General features: G+C 41.8%; 1 protein-coding gene across 8 annotated transcripts in view; it reads left to right on the top strand.

Moving 5' to 3' along the window:
* PARD3B (par-3 family cell polarity regulator beta) overlaps positions 1-24,432 on the top strand; it is a 792,385-nt gene that overhangs the window by 380,860 nt on the left and 387,093 nt on the right. For all 8 annotated transcript variants that reach the window (XM_059727094.1, XM_059727096.1, XM_059727095.1 and 5 more), the window contains 2 exons: positions 19,943-20,029; positions 23,838-23,963. In XM_059727094.1, coding sequence (XP_059583077.1) covers positions 19,943-20,029; positions 23,838-23,963 — 213 coding nt within the window. The remainder of the gene's footprint in view (positions 1-19,942; positions 20,030-23,837; positions 23,964-24,432) is intronic.

The raw sequence follows: 24,432 nt of genomic DNA on the forward strand, positions 1-24,432 counted from the left end.
ATTGTCTAACAATGAAGTAAAATATGTAGTTTGGAAAGTGAGGATGACAGTCAAGGTATCATAATATACAAATCAACAACTATATCTTAATTTTGGTGAAGGAAAAGGAATCTTTAGTTTAATTTTGCATTTTTAACCACTTGTCAAAACTGTATGAAATAAAACCCATGTATGAAGCTAAGTTTGTGAAATACTCCAATCCCCATGTTCATCTTTGCTTTAATTTTGTCCTTCACTCTTTGGTATTTATTCCACCATTTGCTATCTTGCTCAGTTTTGTCTTCCTTCATACTTTGCCATTACTTGGAATAAGCTCTTGTTTTCTTTGGGGGCTTGTTCCTCCATTTCAGGATCAGATTGAACACCAAGGCCACAGACAGGTGTGTGTAACTGCTAGAAAAATAGCCCAGGGGCTGGGTTGTACATGTGTTGCAGCCTTCTGGCTAGAGAGATACACAGGCAAGCTCTTCAGGGGGGAATTAAAGAACTGCTTTGTGGGTCACTCCAACCTATAAGGGAGTCCATTAATTGCCAGCTTGTCCTCTCCCCTGAGAAGGGGGCAAGCTGTTAATAGGCAGCCAGCTGGCTTTTAAATCATCGTCTGTGCAGCCAGGATGGGTTTGCATGGGGTGATTTACAGCTGGAAGCACAGGGAAGTAGGGCCATGCAGAGCCTCCCCAAGCCCAGCTCCTGGCCCCACCCACTTTTAAATCACCCTGCAGGGAAAATTTACCCTGAGTAGCTGATTGGGAGGAGAGGAGGCATTCTGCCTCAGTAGAAACCTGTACTGGGAAGGTTCCTGCCACAGGAGAATGCCCTACCCCATCATGCCAATCAGGCAATTGTTGGGAAACGGAGAAAGACTTTTCACTGCAAGGTCTCTACAAGACTTTGTGACAGCTCACCCCTGGGCAGGGAGTGCTCTCCTTCCATCCCTCTCCTTCAGAAGGGGAGCAAAAGACCGGGGTCTTGAATGTCCTCCACACCTGAGAAAAACAGGCAGCCATTCAAGTTATTTTGGGAGGATGGAGATCTTCCGGGTAAGAACTGATCTAAATTTCTTGCATAAGAGCCTGTTCTCTTCCTCAAGAAATTCCTGGAACATCTGTATGGGCTCTTTTTGTAACATGTGTTTGTGGCCCACATTTGGAGTGAGGGAAATATTTTTTCCCTAAGTTAAATTGGGAAGGATTGTGAGAAGTTTTGTCTTCTTCTTTAGCACAGTCCTCTTCCTAGGGTCCTCTGATCATGTATTAACCAATTATTTTTGTCACTGCAGTGACTTGGCATGGACAGTACCATTGTCTCTCCAGCCATTTTACCCATGGTGTTGGTAGAGTACTTCAGAATTTCTGGTTTATGCACATAGTTGTGTGTAACAGATTGATGTGGTGATTTTAAGGATTCTTTGGGTAAATGTTTGACTGCAAACTTTGAGGACTGGTTTTGATCACCCAGAGGGGCGCCTTTCAGTCTTATGTTCCTATGTATGTGAAGTACCCTACAATTTTTTAAATAATGCTACTTTAAAATTCAGCTCTTTCATGTAGCCTTACTATATTGATGTCTCAAATTCCTGGTCTAAACTCCCCCCTGTTTTCACCCGTTGTGGTTTTTTAATTTAGTTTTCTAATCAGTACTGTCATGAGTATTTCTTATTTTTCTAATCTATCAGTTATAGCTACATGGTCACGATAGCATTTTGAGTGCCTCTAAATCTTTAATGTCTTATCCCCACAACACATCAGGAAGCAGAGAAATGCTATTATTTCTGTTTTACAGAAGGGAAAGTGAGACAAAGAAGCTAAGGGACTTGGTCAAACTTAGGAAATCTGTTACAGAGCAGGAATTTAGCCCAGGTTTCCTGGGCCCCAGGCTGTTATTATAAACCATGAATTATCCTTTCATTCTGGCTGATCAGAATTTTTTCCCATCATTAGAGGTGACTTTTCTGTCAGTCTTGCTCTTTCTTTCTCTGTCTTTTCCATTTCATTTTTGCAACTGCCTCTCATCTCTCAAGAAACATTGGGAATGTCATTTTCTTCAATTCCCCCCATCCCCTTCTGCATTCCTTTTTGGGTCCCTGGTCATCATTTGCTTTCTGTGCTACTTCCCAGCTTCTTGTCTTATACCTGCTGACACCAGTGCATTTTTAAAATGGCATTGTTATAAAAACGTATAAAAGTCCTTTCCAGCTTACTGTGCACCTGCCAGGTCTCCAAGTTATACACTAGCTGATTAGTGTTCATCATGCATATCCTGAATCTCAGTCAGCTTAGTTGCTAATGTTTTTTTATGGAATTTAGTCAAAGACTGCTACAGCCTATTTCACCTGATGCAATTATTATGCATCACCAAATATACATGTTCATTTGTTTCTTTAAGGTCTCTTGATCCCTTTAATTTATAATTGGGATTAAAATTGTGAGCCTTGCTCATGCCATGCTCATGATTATTGTTGTCCTTATGCTTATATTGGTGTGTTTTTGATAATGTAACTCCTTGCAAGATTTATATTGTTGTTTGACACTGTCTTGTTATTTGTTAAGATAACTAGTCTTTCATATGGTAATAATTAGAGCTGTGCAAAGCTTCAATCGCTAATTCAGTTTGGCAGAGATTCGACCCAATTCGGCAGCCGAATCTCCAAATCCGAATAGAATCAGAAGATCCTTTAATCTCTCCGACTCAAATTCAAACCCTCTGAATCGATTCGGAGAGATTCGGAAAGATTTGATAATGCGGACATAGATACAGCTTTAAATGTTTTTTCTAAGGCGGTCTGTGAATGCTGAGATGGTGGGGCAGATGGAGTGTCCCACAGGAGCATGGGGGTGGTCCCCAGCGCGCTCGGCAGCAGAACCAGAAGTGGACCAGAAGCACTTCCGGTCTACTTCCGGGTCCACCAGGGAGTGTGCCAGGGGGCCCCCCCATGCCTCCCAGCTCAGCAGCTGGTGCCTCCTAGGTCTGGGGGGGGCACCCGGAGTCCCCCTGAGAGTGATCACTGAACCAAGGGGGGAAGACCAGAAGTACTTCCGGTCCACTTCCAGGTTTGTTGCCGAGCATATGGGGGGCCCCCCGCACTCCTGTGGGATACTCTGTACACCCCAGCATCGCAGCATTCATGAGCCACACCTGGTACCTTGAGGTATGTAGAAAAAACATTTAAAGCTGTGTCCGTGGCCGAATTGCTGATTCTCCGTATCAGCATCAAATCTTCAGATTCGGATTCAGCCAAATTGAATCGGGACAGTGATCTGAATCAACTAATCGAATCACTGTCCCCAATTTGGGCTGAATCCGAATCAAATATGACCCGTTTCACACACCCCTACTAATAATTCTTCATAATTCTGCTAATTTCTGTTAGTTGCGTAACTTTCTGTAGGACCCACTTGCTGCCCAAGCAAATTAATTTTACACAGTAAGGACCTAAGTAGAGTAAATGGAGTCTTCTACAGTTCTGTTTCCCTAGTAAAGGAGCTTGCATTATAGGGAGGGGGTAGTTTATATATAAACACAAGGAAGAGTTTTGTAGTATGTCTCAAAGCTGTTCAAGCTGTGAATTAGCCTTGCCATCTCTGGAAGCTCATTTCACAATCATTGATGAGAATATTTTATGTCCAGGTCTCCTGTGGTATAATCCTGAGTTTTTTGTAATTGTGTTGCTGGGACATTGGATATTCAAAAAGGGATGTACTGGTTCTGCTGCACTCTTGACTTTAAACAACAGGATCAAGACTTGAACAGGCAGGGGAAGCAAACTAGGAGCTGCTGGAGGGACCAGAACAGCAAACCAGAGCAGTGTAGCCATGTTCGTTTGCTCATAAAATGGACAACAATCATCTAGTGTACACAATCATCTAGTGTAAAAATGATACACTCAAGATTCAAAAATTCAAAGATCCAATTAGGAAATTACTCCTTGTTCCCCATGTTGGGAACTGACATGGGGAACAAGGAGTAATTTTCTTATTGATTAAAGGGTTAGTGCACTGTGCCAGATTCATTTTGTGTATATATATCACAGTTTCAACTTTTCTAGGAGAGAGATTGTTGAGGTTTTTATAAACACTATACATTTCCTTCTAAATCTTGTAATTAGCAATCTGGGGAATCTTCCCCCCAGAGATTTGAAATAATGTACTTAATGCACTGTTTGTTTTTAATTTTAAAGGATTTAAAGGAAATTCTGAACAACAAAGGGGTTTTGACCAGTAGAGAGTTATATTTGATTAAAATCTCAAAGAGTAATTTTTTTTTATTAAGTTAAGGTCATGGTATTGTTTGTATTCAAATTTTCCCGTACCAAAGGAGAGAAAACTGCCTTTTCTTGATAGAATATTTTCTCTCTAAACAAGTGGCTTCTCAAAGAAAATAGCAGGGGAACTGGACAAGATAAACTCGCTGACTTACTACTATCTAAACTGGATTGGATCTGAATAAACTAGAAATATTAGCAATATTTTAATGATAATCACATAAAATGAACAAAATAAGTTTCTCTCTCATGTTTCAAATTGGATCCTTTTGCTATTATTTCTGCAATAATTATTATTTTCTATTTATAGAGGTATTGTTTGTCCCCCAGTTGCATGGAATTTAAGACCAGAAAGGACAGTTAGCATTTTTAGGCAGACCTCTTTTTTATTAGAGACCATAATGTTGTACTCCAATTCCTTGTAATATGCTCAAAGATTTTAGTTAAGTAACTTGCTGTTGTTCAGGAGGAAGGTTGAGGGAAAAGAACACAACTGAGAAGCCAAATTACACATGAAAGTTAAAATTCCTCCGTGACCCCCTAAATCAACTGTCTGAAGCATAAGTTTTTATTTTAATGTTTTAATGCAAAGCTGCATGTTTTGTAAGCATTCTGAGGGCAATTTAGGCAGTGTCTGTTCTTCCTTGTGTCCATGAAAGAAGGGGATGAAAAAGGGGGACTCATGTTATGGACAGTTGAAGAGAGAGGCAAAACTTAAGCCATACATTGAAGCAAATCATTCCATGGCAGCTGCGTACAAATGAACATAGGAGCATTTAGAGTTTTGAAAAGGGGGGTGCAGGTTGTGGGGTATATCATCACAACACAACACATATCTTTCTCCAATTAAGAAAAAACTACAAGTTTTACTAATATGCTAGGGGCCTTGGGCTATATTATTTACTTTAGGATCCAAACAAAAACAAATATAAGTGAGTTTAGGTGCAGGGGGTGGGGGGGAATGAATGGGAGAAAGGGGTGGCTGACTGCTACCTCCAGGGTGGGGCAAGCATCTGGTGCCAGGGGTGTACAGCTCTTATCTCTCAGCCTGGCCATGGACAGACTGCTCCCTGCACCCCTACATGTGGGACCCCCAGACACTTCACCATGTCCCCAAAGTACTCCTTACCACCCTTTATGCTTAGGGTAATCATATTATTTTTAAGGAAACCCAGGTCACTGCCCCCCACCAATGAATTCCTGCCCAGGTAGGAGGAGTAGTGCCCAACCTAGCCTACTCCTCTCTTCCAACCACTGCTCAGGAAGATGCCAAAGGACACCAGAATACTAGTTTGCCCAGGGCTCTGCGCATGCGCACACACGTACACACGTACACACACACACACACACACACACACACACACACACAAGCTTACAGCAGCGCTCTCCCCCCTTCCCTGTCCCATCCCATCTGATCCCCACCCTAGGCAGGAAGAGTGGTACCCAGCTCGGACCGCTGCCCCCCACCTCCAGCCACTGCTCAGGCAAAGCAGTGCAGGTGAGGTGGTGCCAATCCTGGACTTTTGTTTCCATTTTCGCCAACCAACTGAGATGCCAAGGCAGCCATAAAGGGACTGTCCCAGCCAAACCAGGGCCCTGCACTCTCCAGTCCCCCCTGGCTCCCCTCTGTCCCCTGCTATACCACATATCCTCCATTCTCAGCTCCACCCCATCGTGTCCCAGTCAGGAAATGATTAGCTGGAATCAAGTAGATAATGAGCCATGAAGTCAATCGACTCCCTCAGTTTCGAATAGAAATGCAGGTGTCTGCAATTCAGCTAGTTCTACTTTTATGGGTTGTCATGCATTCATAACTCTGTTCAATCATGATAGCTTGCCATGGATTGTTCATATGGATATAAAACTCTGCTCATCCTCTTCTCTCTATACACATTGTAGAGTTTCTCCCCAAATTTGGGTCTAAAAATCTCTTTTAGAAAAAGATCCAATCTTGCCTTAAAATGTCTGAGTTGTGGTGAGTCCACCACTTCCTGTTGGGCCATTCCAATCCTTAATCACTATCACAACTAGGAAATCATCTTACTGCAAAATTGAACTTTTATGTCTAATGTTCTGTATCTGTTGCATCTTGTTTGCCTTTGTTAGCAGTGTCAAAAAGCATCTTCCATCAGACAACCTCACCACCAGTAAATACTTAATTCCAAAACCTCTCTTTTTAAATTTCAGAATTTTTCCATTTTTCTTTTAATTCTTGAAAGGAGATTCCAGTGCTTTTTGAGGCTTGTCAACATTTTCAAAGCTGTACTTGATTACTGCAAGATGTAAGCTTTAAAGTTGAAAACAGTCAAAACCAACAAACCAGCCCTAAAAACACTCGCCAAAACCGCCAGGTCCCAAATATTGTTTCTTATTAAATGAGGCCAGAGAGCATCTGATTTTTTTTTTCAATTGTAGCAAAGTTGTTATAGCACTTTTGAGTTGTATAAGTGGTAAAAATAGTCTTTCTGTGCAGCCAGGACCCGATCCAGCATGAAGGGCAGGTAGTTCCAGGCCAATATGGCTGCGCACAGGTTGGAGGGGGCAGTGAGCCTGGGTAATGGCCTGGCTCAGCTATGATCTGGCCACTGGGGCGGCGGGGGGAGGAGGAGGATGATCTGGGGTGACCTAGCAATGTGGAGCTTGGTAGTTTGGCAGCGGGGTGGTGGACCAATCTTAACTGCCACTGCTCCCCAGCCAGCAAATTTCCCAACCTGTGGGAAGCACTGCAGGCCAGATTCCATGGCTTCATTGGCTGAATTTGTCTCTGCATTAGGGATAAGCACTCTTGTTTTACATAAGTTAAATATAACTGTTTTGCCAGAATCTGTTCTGCTGCCAGGCCCCAGTTAGAAAGACTGGGTTCAAATATAGAAATATATCAACCAGAATAAAAAAGTAGAAAAGTTTAGGTGTATCGACACGTGCATTTATACCAGCTTAAAGTTACTGTGCAGTAAGCAGGAATAGGCCGGCATCTACACATGCTGGCATTAAAAAACATTAATGCTGTGCGTAGACTGACTTAGGACTAAAGTTAGTCCCAAGTCAGCCTGCACACGGTGCTACTGTGCAGTAAGGTGTCTACACATGCATTATTGCAGGTAACAAATTTATGCCCAAGTTGGCATAAGTCACCATATTTACTGTGCAATATGGGCACGCACGTGTAGACGCGTGCCCATACTGTGCAGTAATTTTGGTTACTGCACAGTAGGGCTATGCAAAGCTTCAGTTGCTAATTCGATTCAGAGGAGATTCAGCCCCATTTTGGGGACCAAATATCTGAATTGAATTGGGAGACCAATTAAAGCTCTGAATCAATTTGAAGCATTCGAATCAACTCAGAAAAGCTTCGGAAAAGATTTGGCTGCTTCAGAGATTCAGCCATAGACTAAACAGGCAGCTGACACAGCTGCCTCCAGCTGGTAACTCTGGGGGGGTTGGGGAGTGGGGAGGGAAGAGATTGGGGCTGGGGCTGGCACAAGCTGTGTTCTAGGGCCAAGACAGTTGCTACTCACAGTAGGAAATGGAAGAGGCCTTTGGTGGGATGGGCAACCCTGCACATTGCCCACTTTTGATGGGGGCAATTAACTCTGTAATACCAAAGGCATCTGAGAACAATGGCCTTTTAACCAGGTGTCTCATCTGGAGGATTCTGGTGACTGGATTCTGGTGACTCATGAGCATTATAGGCAACTGTCAGTCCTCTGGTATACATGTAAGAGGTTTAGTCATGTGCCGGATGAATCTACTTGTGACTGACAAGCCCAATTGAAAAGTGACACAGCTTGTTACAAGCTTCACAGATCCATGTCTTATTTGAATTGGAGTCCAAATTTATAGTACATTGTTTCCTTCTTTCTCATTTTGCTTCCATCCTCTGGATTAAAACCACTTCATGTTGAGCTGCACCCAATGCTAGTTGCTCTCTCCAAATTGGATGGGATTCTGTGCACTCCTCCAAGCTTTTTATGCTGATGTTGAGTGACTTCATATAATTTTTGCAAACATTATGGTACTGCCATAGAGGGTGACCCCACTTTCTAGAGCTGTCTCAAATCTCACTACACAAAATTTTCTTGGAGATACGGTATCCTCCCATTCTCTTGACATGACCAAGCCATCACAACCTGCTCTTCTTGGTAGTGGTTTCTAAGTGTGTCAATCCCTTGTACTCTGGTACCTCTGTGTTGCATTTGGTCTTCCCACTTTATTTTTAGGATCTTGTGCAGGCATATCATGTAGAAGCTCTTCAGTCTCCCGATATGTGGTCCACATTTTTTAACTATAAAGCAGGAATGACAGCATGCATGCCTCTTAGATTCATACATTGTTAGGGGCTGGAAGGGACCTTGTAGATCATTGGGTCCAGTCCCCCTGCACTAGGCAAGAAAAGACAACTGGGGTCAAGGGACCCAGCGAGGTGACTGTCCAGTCTCCTTTTGAAGATTAGTCCTTCTGTTAGTCAATTCAGTCTAAAGGTCAAGATTCCTGCTGAACTGAAGTAGCAAAAGCTGCCAATGACACCAAGAAATTTACCCTCCAGAGTAATGTCAGGCACTGGTTCTTCTGCCCCTTGGTACATGATTACAGTCTTGTTGAGGTTAGTTGTCAATACATAGTTCTTGCATAATACAGAAAATCTGTCCAAGAGACTTTGCAGAGAAGATTCACTGTAGGCAACTAAAGCTGCATCACCCACAAACAGGAAATCTCTCAGAACCAACTCTTTCACCTTGGTTTTTACTCTAAGCCTTAGACCATATAAACTCATGAGCATTAGAATAATGCTAACTGGTAGCTGGCTTGCAGGCTTTTTAGAGCCTAGCTAGGCTGGAATATTCATCTTTGAATCTCAGGCTTTGGGTGTTCACTGCTTCCAGTTACCAGAACTGGTAAAGTTGACATGAAGGCCTATCTCTAGAACTCTCATGGAAGTCTGGGGGTAGCCAGATTAGAGGGTAAGAATCTGTACTTGTTTCCTTTTCTGACTCTAACCCTATGGTCTGTTTTGCTTGCATAATTATTTCATCCTATGTAATAAATCCTTTTGCTGTTTGTCTCCTTACTGATTGCCAGTGAAAAGAATAATTTCTGGGTAAGTAATATTCCAAACTGACCCTCTCCACAGAGAAGGGACCTATAATATAATTCCATAACCTGAAAGTGGGAGCCACTTGGGGCTGCTAGAGACTGCTCACTGCAGCCACAAAGTCCAGAAGAACTGAAGGAAACTATCTCAGAGCAACCTCAGTCTATTCCTTGGAGCAAGCGGTGGAGAGAAACTCAGGACTCTGTAGGTCTCCCATGGATGAGTTTGTTGCACTGCCCTGCCTGTCATGGGCCCCCTACTCACCCCCATACCCTAGTGCCTCCAACACCCTTCATCATGCTGCCTCCCCAGCCCATCCCCCAAATTTATCCCTGCTAGTCCTGCTCCTCGCACCCTAAAATGGACCCGCAAAGAAGCCTACCTGTAATCAAACAGGATTATGGGCAATCTGGGACACAATAGCAGCAGCACATGGCTGAGATAACATTGCCTGGAGGATGCTGCACTCCTGCTCGGATACCAGGTAGTGTTGCTGTATGCTATCTGTTAGAGTTTCAATCAAGTTGCAGCTACTTAGTGTTTTTACTGATGGCTAAAGTTTTTTTTTTTAATAGACTTTGCTGACAGACATTTTAGCCTGATTTTTTTTTTTTACTGACAGTCAGTACATTTATTGACAGTTAGCAACCCTGTTGGGTAGGAAGTTATCACCAGCCCTAAAATTCCACCAAAGGGCACACCGTGTGGGAATGAAAATTTAGCTTTTGCAAAATTCAGTTTAAAAAGATATTTCATAGTGAAAGTAACTGGGTCAATGAAGACTATACAGTGTACTTGAAAACAATATTTTGCTTATTAACACTAGATTACTTGGAATTAAAAAATTATTTCATGTGTGATAGTTAATTGTTTCTTGGCACGTTTTTCTTCTTGCTTTCCATTTCTTTTTATCAGAGGCCAGGGTCATAGTTCCTTGACCCACTTCATTTAAATGCAGTAGATATATAAATAAAGCATGTCTGCTGCATCTTCTTTCTTTTCCACTGCATCTGTTGCTTCAGTCTTCTTTGCTTTGCTGTCTCCTGACAGCAGGGAATGCAAGGGTGGAACAATTTATAAAAACCTGGTGCCGGCAGACTCTGTGATTTACCTTGATATTTTTAGAAAGTTGATCAATTGTAAATTAAGGTAAATTTAATTTTTATCTCTCTCCTATAGCTTTGTATAACATTTGTGCTATGTAGCATCTCCATCTACATTTTCTTCTTAGGTCTTGTAGGTCATTTTTATTGGGGTTCTGATCATCTCTGGTTAAAAACAAATATTACACTGTGAACTTGGACCCCCCATTAAAAGGAGGTACTGAAATCCCGGTACAGTTTATTCTCATACCTAGTGGATGCATCTACATGTGTAACTAATTTGAAGCAATATACTCTGGAGCAGTTTGAGCCAGAGTAAACTATTCCCAGGTGCAGCATTTACATGTACATCCAGGACAGCAGCAATTTGAGCCAGGGTGGAGCAGTTTATGCCAGTTTACACTCCTGCCCTGCTCTGCCCTGCTATAGCATCCAGGCTTTGGCGGGTGGTGGCGGGTGCCAGTGGTCAGCAGCAGGCTCAGGGGAAGGAGAGGGGGGCAGCCCCAGGCAGCAGGTTACGGCATGGGGCTCTGGCTGGTGGTGGCAGTGTGACCTGGTATCTGGGGGGCACGCCCAGGCTGGCAGGGGGATCAGGGTCAGGCTCCACATGGCAGTATCAAGGTGGCAGAGGCGCTGGCTGGAGCATGAAGGTACTGAAAATGTGGAGCTGTGTGGCTAGGCGGCAGGCAGGAGTCTGGCCCCCTGCTGACTGGGCTGACTAGGCACAATTTGCACCCACAGAGCCTACACATGCACTTAATTGCAGTTAATTACCCCACTGTAAGATAGTCCTGTCCCTGACAATGCTATCGTATGGTGGCATTAATTAGTTCACTGTGGCCTAATAGCATTACATGTGTAGACAGTGATGCTTTACTGTACAGCTAATTAGTCTACTCTGCAGTTAAGCACATGTGTAGACATGGCTACTACAGATCAGGTGGCAGCTTTAAAAATCACAGAATGTGTGTGGAAATTAAATCAACATGTACAAATACATTATAATGAAATGCTGGGTCAATATCATGCTGCTCTATTTATGTGAATAAAAATATGTTTTCTTCCCGTTTGAAATTCTTCTTAGTGACACTACACAGAGCTCATTTTGTCCCTAACTATCCCTCGCCCTACTTTCTTTACTGAGCAACACCAGCCTAAGTTTGTGGATGCTTTATCCTTACAGAGCATTCATGGGAGTTGTTATGGTAAAGCATGCCCATGTAATTCAGACAAAAAACAATAAGTATGTTCAATAAGTACATTTAAACTTGGTGTGTTTGGGAGTCAGTGTTTATTTTGCCTCATTTATTTATGGTCTGTGTAGATTCCAGAGGGTATACACAGAACTACATGTCTACATTCCTCCTTGCTCTGGGGCTATTAACATCCTATAGTAAGACACTTTCAGAGACAGCAGTTTCATAATCTGCATTCCTTTCTCTTAAAACAAAAAACAATCAAAAAAACTCCCCAAAAAACAAAACTCTTTGGAATTCACAGAATGTTTGACATAGTGGATTCCTATTTGAAATCCCTGGGATAATCCTGTTAGCACACATAAGAGTGCTGATATTGTGCAACCCTGCAGCACTCTTGAGAGGAACTCATGGCACCCTAGAGTGAGAATCACCAATCTATACATTCACCAGGTCCAGGTCAATTTTTTTCTTAGTTTTTTTTCTGGAAAGTTTGTTTAGAATGCTTTAGATTACAATCAGCTCAAATTCATTTTCCCGTTTTAAATTTCACAAAACATGAATTTCTAAAAAGTATCTAGCAGGAAATAGTTAAATTATTGTAGGTTCTTGGGCACACTAAAAATTAGGCTACATACTGACTCACTTAACATTGAAAGCTCAAATTTGAACATTTTCGGCGCATCCATATATACAGGCATGTGCGCTTGCAGCAGCTCAGATAAGAGCGGTACAAATTTGTGCCGGGGACTTTTGCCTCAGTGCACATACCTGGACATGCACTTCGGTGTGGGGCAAGTAGTGCCACTTGGGGCGTAATGACCCTGCCCAGCTCCTCCCAGATCTGCAGCCAAGAGCTAGAGCTGGCCCCAGCAGTATAAAAAGCTGCCCTGGCAAGCAGCTCAGGGCTACTTGCTCTCAAGAGATTCTGGGGCCGGGCCAATTGGTATCTGGGGACACTAGCCCTGTGCCAGTCTGACAGTGGGGGCTGCTGCCTGGCTATGACCTACTGCCACCTGCAACAGCATGTAGCCCCAAGGCTGCACACCTGCCAGACCCAGATGGAGACTTCACGGCCGCAGCAGAGGCATCTGCATCTCTGGGCCAGCTGCCAGTGGGCCATGGCTGCATAGTTGGCCTTTGTGTGGCACTACTGCCGTGTGCCATCTGGGCAGCTATTCCCTGGAAGATGTTCTCAGTGTGGTGGCCTGCTTTGAACTGTCAAAACATGTCCTCCTGGCCCCAAGTAGCCAGAAAGTCAGACACCTCCAGCTGGGTCCCTAAAAACTGCAAATTCTATGATTTAAAAAAAAATCCCAAATTCACTCCTTAAAATACCTACAAATCCATGTTCTTCCACAATTAAAACAAAATACCACTACCTATATATATATGTGTGTGTGTGTGTGTATGTATATATATATAGAGAGAGAGAGAGAGAGAGAGAGAAAACAGTTGAGCAATGTTTTATTGATATATTTACAATTCTAAATCAATTTGCAAGCCTACCAGTGTCTCTATCATCATAATAAAAATAAATTCTAAATATCTGTATGTTTTGATGTTTACTTTTGGTTTTCTTATCAAAAAACAATTAAAGCTCCCCTTGACCCCTTCACTAACTAGGATGTGGGCACAGCTGCCCCTGCAGCCATAGCTCCTGCTGGCAGGTCTCATCCTGTCTGGCAGTTGGGCATGCTGGGTGTGATGGGGATTGTGGGGTTTGCAGAAGGAGGGTGGGAAGGGGTGTGGGGGGGCATGTAGTGTGTGGGTTGATTGTGGGGGGACTGGGTGTAGGAGGACTGTGGGGGGGCTGCTCAGGAGAAGTGGGTCCCCTGCTCCCCCACAGGACTCAGCCCCCCCACAGCACATAGACTGCCCCCCTACAGGGCCCACAGATCCCCCACAGAGCCTACAGCCCCCTCTCCCCCCACAGGGCCTACATGTCCCACCCACAGCAGCATTGGCTGTTGATGCTCAGGGCCTGCTGCTGGCAAAACCCTCTGTGGTGCGGTGCTGTGCAGCACGGCGCCAGCCACCTCAGATCCAGCGCCACCTGTGCCACCTGTCATGGGGCCAGCATGACACCATGCACCTTCAGTTAGCCCTGGGCTGCTCGGGCTGTCACCTGGGCCTGAAGGTGCATGTCGCCATGCCGGCCCCGTGAAAAGTGGCACAGTTGGTGCCAGGTCTGAGGTGGCCAGCGCTGTGCTGTGCTGTGCTGTGCCATGCCACAGCAGGCTTTGCCAGCAGTGGGCCCTGTGCACCAACAGCCACTGCTGTTGTGGGTTGAGCTATGGGCTCTGCAGGGGGAGGGGCTGTGGGCCCTATGGGGGTGAGCTGTGGGCCCTGCAGGGGACCCACACCCCCAACCAGTTCTTCCCCTCCCCCCCCGCTGGGACACACGTCACTGTGGGCTGTGCCTGCAGCCAGGCCAAGGGCCAAGTGGCTACTGCCATCAGCACCACGGGGGGGGGGGGTGCCAGCATGTAGTGGCCCTTTGGTCAAGCCCCCCCTATGCACCCACCCACAAACCCCACACCCCCTGCCACTCCCCACACCCATAAACACTCCACTCCTGTCCCTAACTTACCTGGGACAGTCCCCGGGTCCTGGTCATGCCGCAGCCTTGCCCGGTTTTGCTTACCCCAGCATGCTAAGGGAGTGTGCCCTGCATTCTAGGGCAGCAGAAGCACAGTAGAGACACTATGGCCAGAAACCAGTGTCTCTCTGGAGGACTGACTTCCTAGTTGCCTTGGGCCACGGTCCTGGACTGTGCCCTGCCTCATTTTTTTTTGGATACCTAGATTTTCAGGTATCAAATTTTGAGCCCACGCTGCAAATATACAGCATGGGGAACATTTTTTTGTCCCCAGTGTGCCTCTTGCCACGTCTCAAATTGCTTTGAGACGCCGCAAGGGGCTCATGCAGGCTCATCTGGATGTGCCCTTTGGCTTCATTATTAAAGGTGGACCACTGTGCATGTTTACTACCATTTTATTAAACTATATGCATCCAAATGTTTATCAGTATGCATTGAAAGCAAATTTGATAAGCTGTAAAGGATCTGGCAGAGATCAATAAACATCAAGCAATGACATTTTTTAATAGTAGATGATGATAACACCTGCAGGTCAAAAATCCATTCTAATATAATAAAGGGCTTAGTCCATCTGTCTGTCTGTCTGTAATGCTCTTGGAGCACTCTGACTGATTACTGAAACAACCAATCAGAATGCTCCAAGAGCATTACAGACAGGAAGTGGTAGTGGTGGCGTGGTGGAGTGCTGCTGTGACAGCAGGGATTGAGGGGATGGAGTAGGGGGGGCAGGGCCAGTGGTTTTGGCCTCACCCGCACTCCCTCAGCCACGCTCCTTGGAGGCAGTGGCAGTTCAGGGTATTGGTGTAGGGGTACAGTGGTGCAAACTCTCCCCCCCACCAACTCCTGGGAGGCGGTGGTGGCCCTGGGGGAGGGGGCAGGCTAGGGTTAAGGTTAGCATGCTTCCCCCCTTCTGTCTATGTCCCCTCCCCATCATTCTTGATGGGTAATATACTAGTAATATAATATCAGACTTGTCTCAGCTACCACAATATGATAATGTGAGGCAGATGTTCTCTTTTTATTATTGACCACTGTAGTAAGTTTAGCACAGTAGATGTAAAGGTTTAAGTACATGCTTATTTCTTCCAACCTAAATATAAGTTTACTAATCAGGAGTGAACTTTAAAAAGAAGGCAGCTTAATTTAAATGAACATTTTTTTGATTTTCACAGCTATTCAGGTATTTTGAAAGAAATGTATCTATTTTGATTTAGCAATTAGGCTGTAAGTCCAATAAGGATAGGTTTTTGTGAGGCAATAGTCTAGCTGGTGTTTGTAAAAAGTAAGAGTGTTTTCAGAATCATATCACACAAGTGGGCATTCTGTCTCATTTATGGTAGGGGTTCACTGTTCATAACTTTCCATTCAGAGCTGGAAACGTGACTGTGTTTTGTTATTCTGACTTGCTGGGCCAGATCTGTTCTTTCATTTATAAATGTGCAAAGGCACTTGAGATATAGGATGCATTTAAAATATGGCTAAGGAAAATCAGTCAACTTACTGAGTTTTGAAGGTTTGCCTACTGACTTTGGAGTCTTTTTTTCTTTTGCTCATATCAGATGGTTCAGAAAGTCCATAAAGAGACTTTCTTGTTAACCATGCTTTTGGGTTCTTAGTTGTGGGAAAGTCTCCGCCCCTTGAGTTTTTAAATTTCAGTTCTGTCAAGAATTTATAAGCCCTGTAAGCATATTGTCAGCAGAGCTTGTAATTGCTGTGAACCCCATAGTCTACTATGCCTGTGGAGTTTATTACTTTCTGAGGCTTGAAATGTGAGATTCATCCATGGGATCATAAGCTTTTAAAATCTATTCCCGCAAAATTTATAACTGCTGCTGCCTCCGTCTCCATCTTTTCTCAGATCAGTCACCAACTCACACAACAGAATCTGAAGAGGTTGAGGTGTATGTATTGTATCTTCCCCTGCCATTGTTATATATTGTATATCGCTTATTGGTAAAACTGGGAGTACAGACCCTAAATCAAAGATGTAAGCATCTGTCTATAATGTATCCACAGGTTCCCTTCTCTCTATTATAGGCTGCAAGGGTAAGTGAAAAAGTGCATTGTTGGGCTAGGGACAGCAGTTACACATAACCTAGTGTAAGTGATTGGAAACCAGTTCAAATCTGTAACGCGACAGAAGTTCAGTGCATATAAACCGATTTCAAGGTGGCCGAAACTGGTTTAAGATAAACCTAGATGGATGTAGTATCAGACTTAATTGATTAAGGCTAAATTAGTTTATTGAACTGCTGTACCAGATCCCCTTCAGATTCAAGCTAACTCACAGCCCCCCAGCATCCTATGATGCTTTGCACCTCCCCTGCAAACCCCCTGCACCTCTTGCAGGCAAGCCTTGGCCCAAGTTGTGTGCTGCAGCTGAGTAGGGAGACACGCTGTAGTGTCCTCCAGCTTCTGGCAAGTGCCTGCATTTCAGGAATCAAAAGTGAATGTCTGTTCACTTGCATATCAGTCCAGTTTATGCGGTTGAGACTAACCGATGAAGATTGAATCAATTCAGCCTCAGGCTTTTTGACTGTCTGTACTTAGCCAAGGAGTTTATACCCTCTACCTTCTGGGAAGACTGAAACAGCCAGGAGGATCTCTAGATAGTGGGTGAAGAATGGACAGAAACACAGGAAAGATGTGGGAAACTAAGCTTCCCTGAGCATGTCTACATGAGACCCTGTGTCACCATAGTGATGAACTACATCACCATAGCTAATTCCTATGACAACATAGCATCAGAGGGCACAAACCATGATGCCAATGCTACTGTGCAGTAGCAGTGAACTACTGAGTAGTAGCTCATTGCTACTATGCAGTAGTGTCAGACACGACCCATGCAGCCTCGGGACTGCATAGTAACGTTAGTTACTTAAGCTAGTACTAGATGACTTCACAGTAACACCTGCGTAGTCCAGCAGAAGTGTAGACACGCACACCGAGTCTCTGTTATTTAGGATTTAAACTTATAAAGAATTGTTCTGCTCTTTTAATGCTCCATTTTCACAAGTAAAGCTAAGAACAGAATTTGGCCTAAGCAGTCTGTGAATGTTGTTCTGCAAGGTCTTTTAACCTAGTCTTTCAAAATATTTTTTAAGTGTCTTTTATGGCCATGTGATGTATACTCATCCTGTTTATGGACCTCAGTTCTGCAGACCTGTTTGCATGCTTTAGTATGCAGTATTGAGCCTTAACATATATTTAGTCCATCTCTGTTTCCAAAATACACTGTTAGACCTAAAAATAAAGTTGTGTATTTCTTCGGCCTTGAGCCTATTTCTTATATCGGTATGTACATTAATTTAAGGTGACAGGAAACCTCTCTCTATCATTATTGCCTTCAAAATATTTCTTCTTAATATTAGTGGCATAGGAAGACAATCCTTAGCTGAGAGAACTTGAACAAAATAAGGTTATGTGGGGACAGCTGTAACTTATTTTAATTTTCCTTGTGCCAATCAAAGAGCACATTAATATGTTATGGTTGTCTTTCACATCTGTAGAAACTGCCTGCTTAACATTTTGATATTCTTGTTTCTGAACAAGACCAAAATATCAAAAGAACACTAAAGTATCCTTTTAACCCTGTTTTGGTACTTCTAATCCTGTCTGAAACCATGAGGTGGGGAAAATGGAAATGGAAAACCAAGGAGAGAGATCTTTTTCATGCATCAGATTTTGGATTTCGTGATAAGTTCTGATCGCACCTTTCATTTTTGTTTTTTGAACAATTTCACCAGAAAACTTGAATTACTGAAAATAGCACAGCAAATTGCACAAGTATGTTGGCAACTAAGGAGAGATCTTTTTCATGCATCAGATTTTGGATTTCATGATAAGTTCTGATCGCACCTTTCATTTTTGTTTTTTGAACAATTTCACCAGAAAACTTGAATTACTGAAAATAGCACAGCAAATTGCACAAGTATGTTGGCATTTTTTCCAAGGGAGGAGGAGAAGGAACAAGGAAGAAAAGTTCAGCAAAATAAACATATTTTTGAAAGTCTGTTGCTCATGACTGACTGCTTTAGGAATAGAACTCTAAATAAAGTACAGTAGTTCATAGAAGGCATTTATGTTGGAAGTGTGGATTTTTTTTTTAAGTATTATAGATTCCATTTTTAGAGAATATATTTTTAAATAGTATTTACTTCAGCATCTATTTTGAAACCTAAGCCTGAAAACAACATATGAGAAAGCTACATAATTTCTTTTTTATTTCCATACTATATTTAACAAAGCAGTTAAGATTCCGACTTCTAAGACAACTTGTTTCCAAGTGATCTTTATACACCTCAATAAAGAATATCAATCTAGAATTAGTTATTAATAGCATTTAAGTGTCAGAGTCTATCCAAAGTCACTTTCAATACTAATTCTTTCCTTCTGGCCCCAGCCTGCAGCAGCAGCCCACCCTCACTCCACATACAGATCTGGGTGGGCACACATCCCCCATGCCTCCCTCAGGAGTGCACACAGCAGCAGGAGCACCCCCCCCCCCGCATGTCCCCCAGACAAGCTACTCATGGCTCTGTCTGGTGCGCCACCCTAGCTAGGTAGCACTCGCCCCAGCCCCATTTAGGGGTAGCTAGGTAGGTAGCACTTGCCCTCGCTAGCTAGGTAGCACTTGCCCTTGCTTACTGCAGTGGCCTCAATCTGCTCTCACCATGCCCCTTCCCTCCACCTGCCCCTTCCCCCCCCCCCCCCCCCGAAACTTACCAGCTGGACACTGCTGTCCAAGCTGCCTGGCTGGCCACGTGCATGCTGCGGCTGCGCAAATGCACATGGCATTTGTTGGCAACATTATCAACCACCTCAGCCAAAAAAAACCCAATTGCCAACGTCAATTTTCCTTTTATCGGTGCTGATATGATATGTACTGATGTATGTTGGTGCACCTGTAATAGTTGCTCCAGTTAAAGATAGTAGTCAATAAATCCTACTTGGATATTCCTGGACCATCACAACTATAGAACCATTATAACACCACTGCTCCTTAAATCATTCAGCATGAATGCAATTGAAGGCAAAGCAAGGACCACTAAATATATATTGACTACTTCATGTTTTGGTTTGAAATCCTCAAGATGTGATTTGTGTACTAGGCCTTGTCCACACTGGGGAGATTTACTGGAATAGCTACTGTGGAAGCCAAACTACTGGCGTAATTTTAATGCAGAATAATTATTCTAGAACAAAAGAGAATAATTACCTGGGAAACCTGAAGAATTATTGCAGAATACCTTATTCTTCAGTGTAGAGGCAAGATTTTTTTTTTTTTTAGTCATCTCATCTATCAGACCAACTGTATAGTTGGGGGTGGGAGGAGGCAGGATGTTGGACAAACTTTTGGACACAAAATGCTGCTCATTAGGTCTGCAATAGCTATTCAGGTTGATTTCCCTGTGTACAGAGGCCCTTAAGTAAGCAACCAGTATGAAGTGTCTGCCTTACTCATCCAAAATGCAAAACCCAGCATGTACAAAGTTGATGATATTATTTGAGCCACCTCTGACTACCGCATATTTTGGTCATTATGCCCTGCATTTAATTTTCTCTGACGGCCCTTTTGCTGTTTGACATAACTACATTGAATCTTGGGGGGGGGGGGGGGGGTTTATATGTTGCACATATTTCTTAATAGAGTTTCATCTGTGTCTTTTGCTTTCTTTTTTCTCTTAGTGATATGACAAGAAGAGTGGAGATTTCTGGAGAAGGTGGCCCTTTGGGAATACATGTAGTGCCCTTTTTTTCATCTCTGAGTGGAAGGTAAAGTGATTTCCTTATTACAGAGATGCAGGCTAATGAAAAGGTCACAGATATGTTTATATATCTTAAGATCTCCCTACTGTGAAAGCATGAGGGGGAGCTAAAACTGTTTGTTTTTTTCTTAGGTTTTTTTTTTTAATAGTTGGTTACTGAGCCCAAAACACTATCTTCCTTCAGTAGCATCTTTGTTGTTCTGTATACACATTAAGAACATTAAGCCCATTTTATATCCATAATGTTTATAGTTCAAACAAACCCTAAATTTCCTTTTTGCATGAAAGTATGGTGACCTGGCCTCTCTGAAGATTATTGCATTTCTAAAAGATTTTTGTCCAATTTGATTTTTCTCCCCTTCTCCTTATTCCTAAATAGCAGACCAGACAGAAAAGTCAAAACAATTTGCTTGTCTGGTCATGCTCAATTTTTTCAAGCCACCTTTCAAATTAGATTCCATAGCATTTACAAAATGTGTACTATACCATGAACTTTTCTTTGTCACTGAAAGATTACTTTAATTGTAAATGATTTAACATAGTCTCTTGAGAATGCAAAAGCCTATTACAGTGGCAAGTTCATATTGATGTACCGTAGTTAAGACTGTGTCAGCATTTTCATTATAACTCCCGATTTTCCAGGCTATGTAACTTGGATGTAAAAATTCTCTCTAGACTGAAATTTGACATAGAAGGTCGCTGCCAGAGAGTTAATTTGACACTGGCAACCCTGTGAAAGAGATGGGAAATTGCCAGTGTCATAAATGACATCACTTCATAGTAAAATGGGTGCCTTTTATGCTAAGCCAATTATAATTATAAACTTAAAAGTCACAGTCTAATCATAAAGAAAATTGTTTCTTAACTTGTCAACTTTCAGAATGGTGGAATAAGTGGGAAAAGTGTAGTTTTCCTTTTAAGGTGGCGTGCTCCTTGAGTATTTCTTCAACAGAATCTGAGTTTCTAGGTGGAGCCAAGTTCAATTGGGATGTTTTAGCTGTCCATTTGAAAAGTAGATGTTCCACCCATGGCTCCCTAGAACAATGCCAGAAGCACAGGGAAATAGGGTGGTGGTGGTTCTATCTCCCCAAAATCCTTGCTTGCCACTTATTCCCTGGATCATCATAGGTACAACAAAACCCCAATCCTTGCACAGCTGGAAAAATGGTATTTTATTTTGAGTGGAAAGTTGATCTGAGATTAAAAGTTAGAAGATCTGAGTTCTGTCCCTGGTTCAGTCGCTGACTGCTTGTTTTGCCTGAGGCAAGGCACTTCATGTTTGTTTCTCTATCATTAAATGGAGACAATACTTCTTTATATTATAGGGACATTGTCAGGCTCAATTTACTAATGTTTGTAAAATACTTTGAGATCCTCAGGGAAGACACCATAAAATTGCTAGGCATTAAAATCAGCAGTTTATTATTATTGCAGTGCTGAAATCTCGCTGCTTTGGGTATAGCTTTTAAAGAAACGTGCTAAAAAGACACTGGAACTCCTTGGCCTATTTTCTGTGCATGTTAATATTCTTGTTTACAGATATCATTGGGTATAGCTTAGAGCAGGCTATTTTTTGACAGACGGACTGAATTGTCTTGAGAAATTTGAATGACCCCTGGCAGAATTGTACTGGTATCTTTGTAAAATACTAGAGTGGTTTAAGCACTTGTTCCTTTTATTTAATCACATTGAAACCAGTATATAACATTTCTAACTCATCCAAGCATAGAAGAAGCCTCTTCTCTTTCTAGTTATAAACTAGTATATTTATTATAGCAGTACTGGTAGTGCCTATTTTAGTGAATAACATTAAGGCATACAATCCTAGTTAGTTAAATCCTCACGCTGATTTTAAAATGTTAGGCTTTTAATATGTATGTGATCGACAATAGCTAGTTTCTGTTTTCTTTACAGTAAGACCTACCAAAAGAGAGGAAATTAATTTTAAAAAGCACATTAAAATAATGTTAAAGTTGAGACTTGAAACAATAAAAATAATGGAGTAATGAGTTTAGGCTGCCACAGCAAACTTAACTCAAGCCATGTGTTAGGTATTGTAGCACAGACGGGGATTTTTCAGCTCAGTATTCAATGGCTGCAGTGTTTGGGTCCAGTGGGATTATTCAAGATCATAGTACCACCCTTAATTTGTAATTTCTTTAATTTCCTTGTTTTTATTAGTTTGTACCATAATCTAATTATTTTAAATTAGACTGTAGCATTTAACGCTTTGGCTGTAGCTAATTGGTTGTTTCCATTGGTATTCTTGGATATTGTCAATTTTTGTCTCTCCCCACATATCCTCTCTCCTTCCCTCTCAAACTCGCCTACCACAAAGTCTTTAACATAGCATGTGTATGCATGATATTTGGGGGTTTACATAACAAGTTTGTTATGGTGGGGAAAATACAATGAAGTAATTGTTCAGTAGAAATAAAGCCTACACACAGTGCTCCCTTTTGTAGACAAAAACTTTGTTTGGGGGGCGGTATTTTCAATTATGTAGTAAACAATTAAAAATCAAATGCAAGGTAACCAAAAAACTACTTTACGAAACTGGTTTACAGTCACTTACAAGCCTTTTTGGTGCTATAAAATCTTGGGTGAAACCACAAATTTAGAAAAAATACAGGAATTTTGTTTTTTTAATATGGAGGTCATAGCAAGGAGGTATGAAATTGAAAATTAATCCAGTGAAACCACTGGAAGAGAGCCTCTAAATGCCATCTATTTTGATGTTCATAAGGTATGGAAAGTTGGTGAATAAAAACTGTATTATAAAATACCTTTATACACACACAGTCATCAGTTACTTGGAATGTGAGACTGATCACACTGGCATCTCAAGTTTTTAAGCTGGATGCACTGAAAGTAAGAGTTTCTACCTGAAATCTTTCCCATTAGCTGATTCAGTGCTTATAGTGCCATCAGGAGAGGAAGTTCCATTTTTTTTAGGCATCTTATTCTTCCTTATATAATTGTTTGGCACAATATATTCTATTTGAGTATCTAAAATTGCTTTATAAATTTTAATGCAGGCAACGTCTAATAGCCCTGTAATGTAGCAAAATAATATTATTCTCATTGGTCAGATAAAGATGCCATGAAACACAAGGGATTTAAGTGGCTTGACAAAGGATGTGCAGGAAGTCCTGACAGTAGTAGGTCTAGGTGAATACCCCAGATCTCCTGGCTAGTGCTTTGTAAAACTTTATTAATGAACATAGCCATGGTTTGCAGCTGATCAGTGAGACCTACTAGGTTTGAAATCTGTATCAATTTAGCCTAATTTTGGAGATTTTTTTACTTGCCTAAGGAGTGGTTTTTTTCCTCCCACATGTCAGAAATGGGCTTCCAGTTCCTTATAGCTTTAAGGTATATATTTTGATCTCATCTAATTAAAACCATTATTCTTTCCTTAACCATAATGGCAGGGCTGGATTTTAGTAGTGATTTAATTGTATTTAGTAACATATGCACATTATATAACATTATATATTCTAACATTTTGATTGTACAGAGAAATCTGGCTTTCTCTTTCACTGCTCCATCTTCTGGGTTAGCACTTTCTGAAGTGTTAGAAGAATTACAGTATTAGTATACTAAATTATTATTGGCTGATTTAATATTTTTGTTGGAGTATCTTGCTCATTAATAAAGATTTTAGAAATCATTACTTTAAAATAAGAACTAGGCTAGGATTAGAAGACCATAAGTAATTTTTTTCCTTGTATAGAGATCAGTACCTATTTTTAGTTATTAGAAATACTAGAAATCTATCAAGGATAGTCATTACTTTTATTATTGCTTTTCAGGATGTTAGGACTCTTTATTCGTGGTATTGAGGAGAACAGCAGGTCCAGGCGTGATGGACTTTTCCATGAAAATGAATGTATTGTGAAAATTAACCACGTGGACCTTGTTGATAGAACTTTTGCCCAGTGAGTGCTGCTTTATTGTTTTATTAGTTCTGTTAACTTCTAGAAATGTATATAACGCTGTACTTATTGACATCATAAATGTAGATGTCTAAGTGAAAAACTTAAATATACATCTATCAGAAATTACATTATTTGGATTATTTGGATATCGCAAAAAAAAATTAAGTAATATAGTGCTGATCGAAAGCATACTGTATAGATGTAGTTTACATAACATTTCTTAGTAAGTCAGTATCTTCACTTTATTTATTCTTCTTCTACGGTTTACTTTCAATTTGTTGTACCAAGGCATTGAAAAGAAAACAAATAGGATTTCTGGTGCCCAGAACGTTAGAAAGGGTCATCTTACTGCAAGTAGTTTAAAGGAGAGAGAGGTTTTTGTTCTGCATGTTTAAAATGAATGACTAAAGCTGACAAGTATGAAACAGCTGACCTAAATTGGAAGTCTAAAATAAAGGTAAAAGTATAG

Source organism: Alligator mississippiensis, chromosome 4 (assembly GCF_030867095.1).
Source record: "Alligator mississippiensis isolate rAllMis1 chromosome 4, rAllMis1, whole genome shotgun sequence".
NCBI lineage: Eukaryota > Metazoa > Chordata > Crocodylia > Alligatoridae > Alligator > Alligator mississippiensis.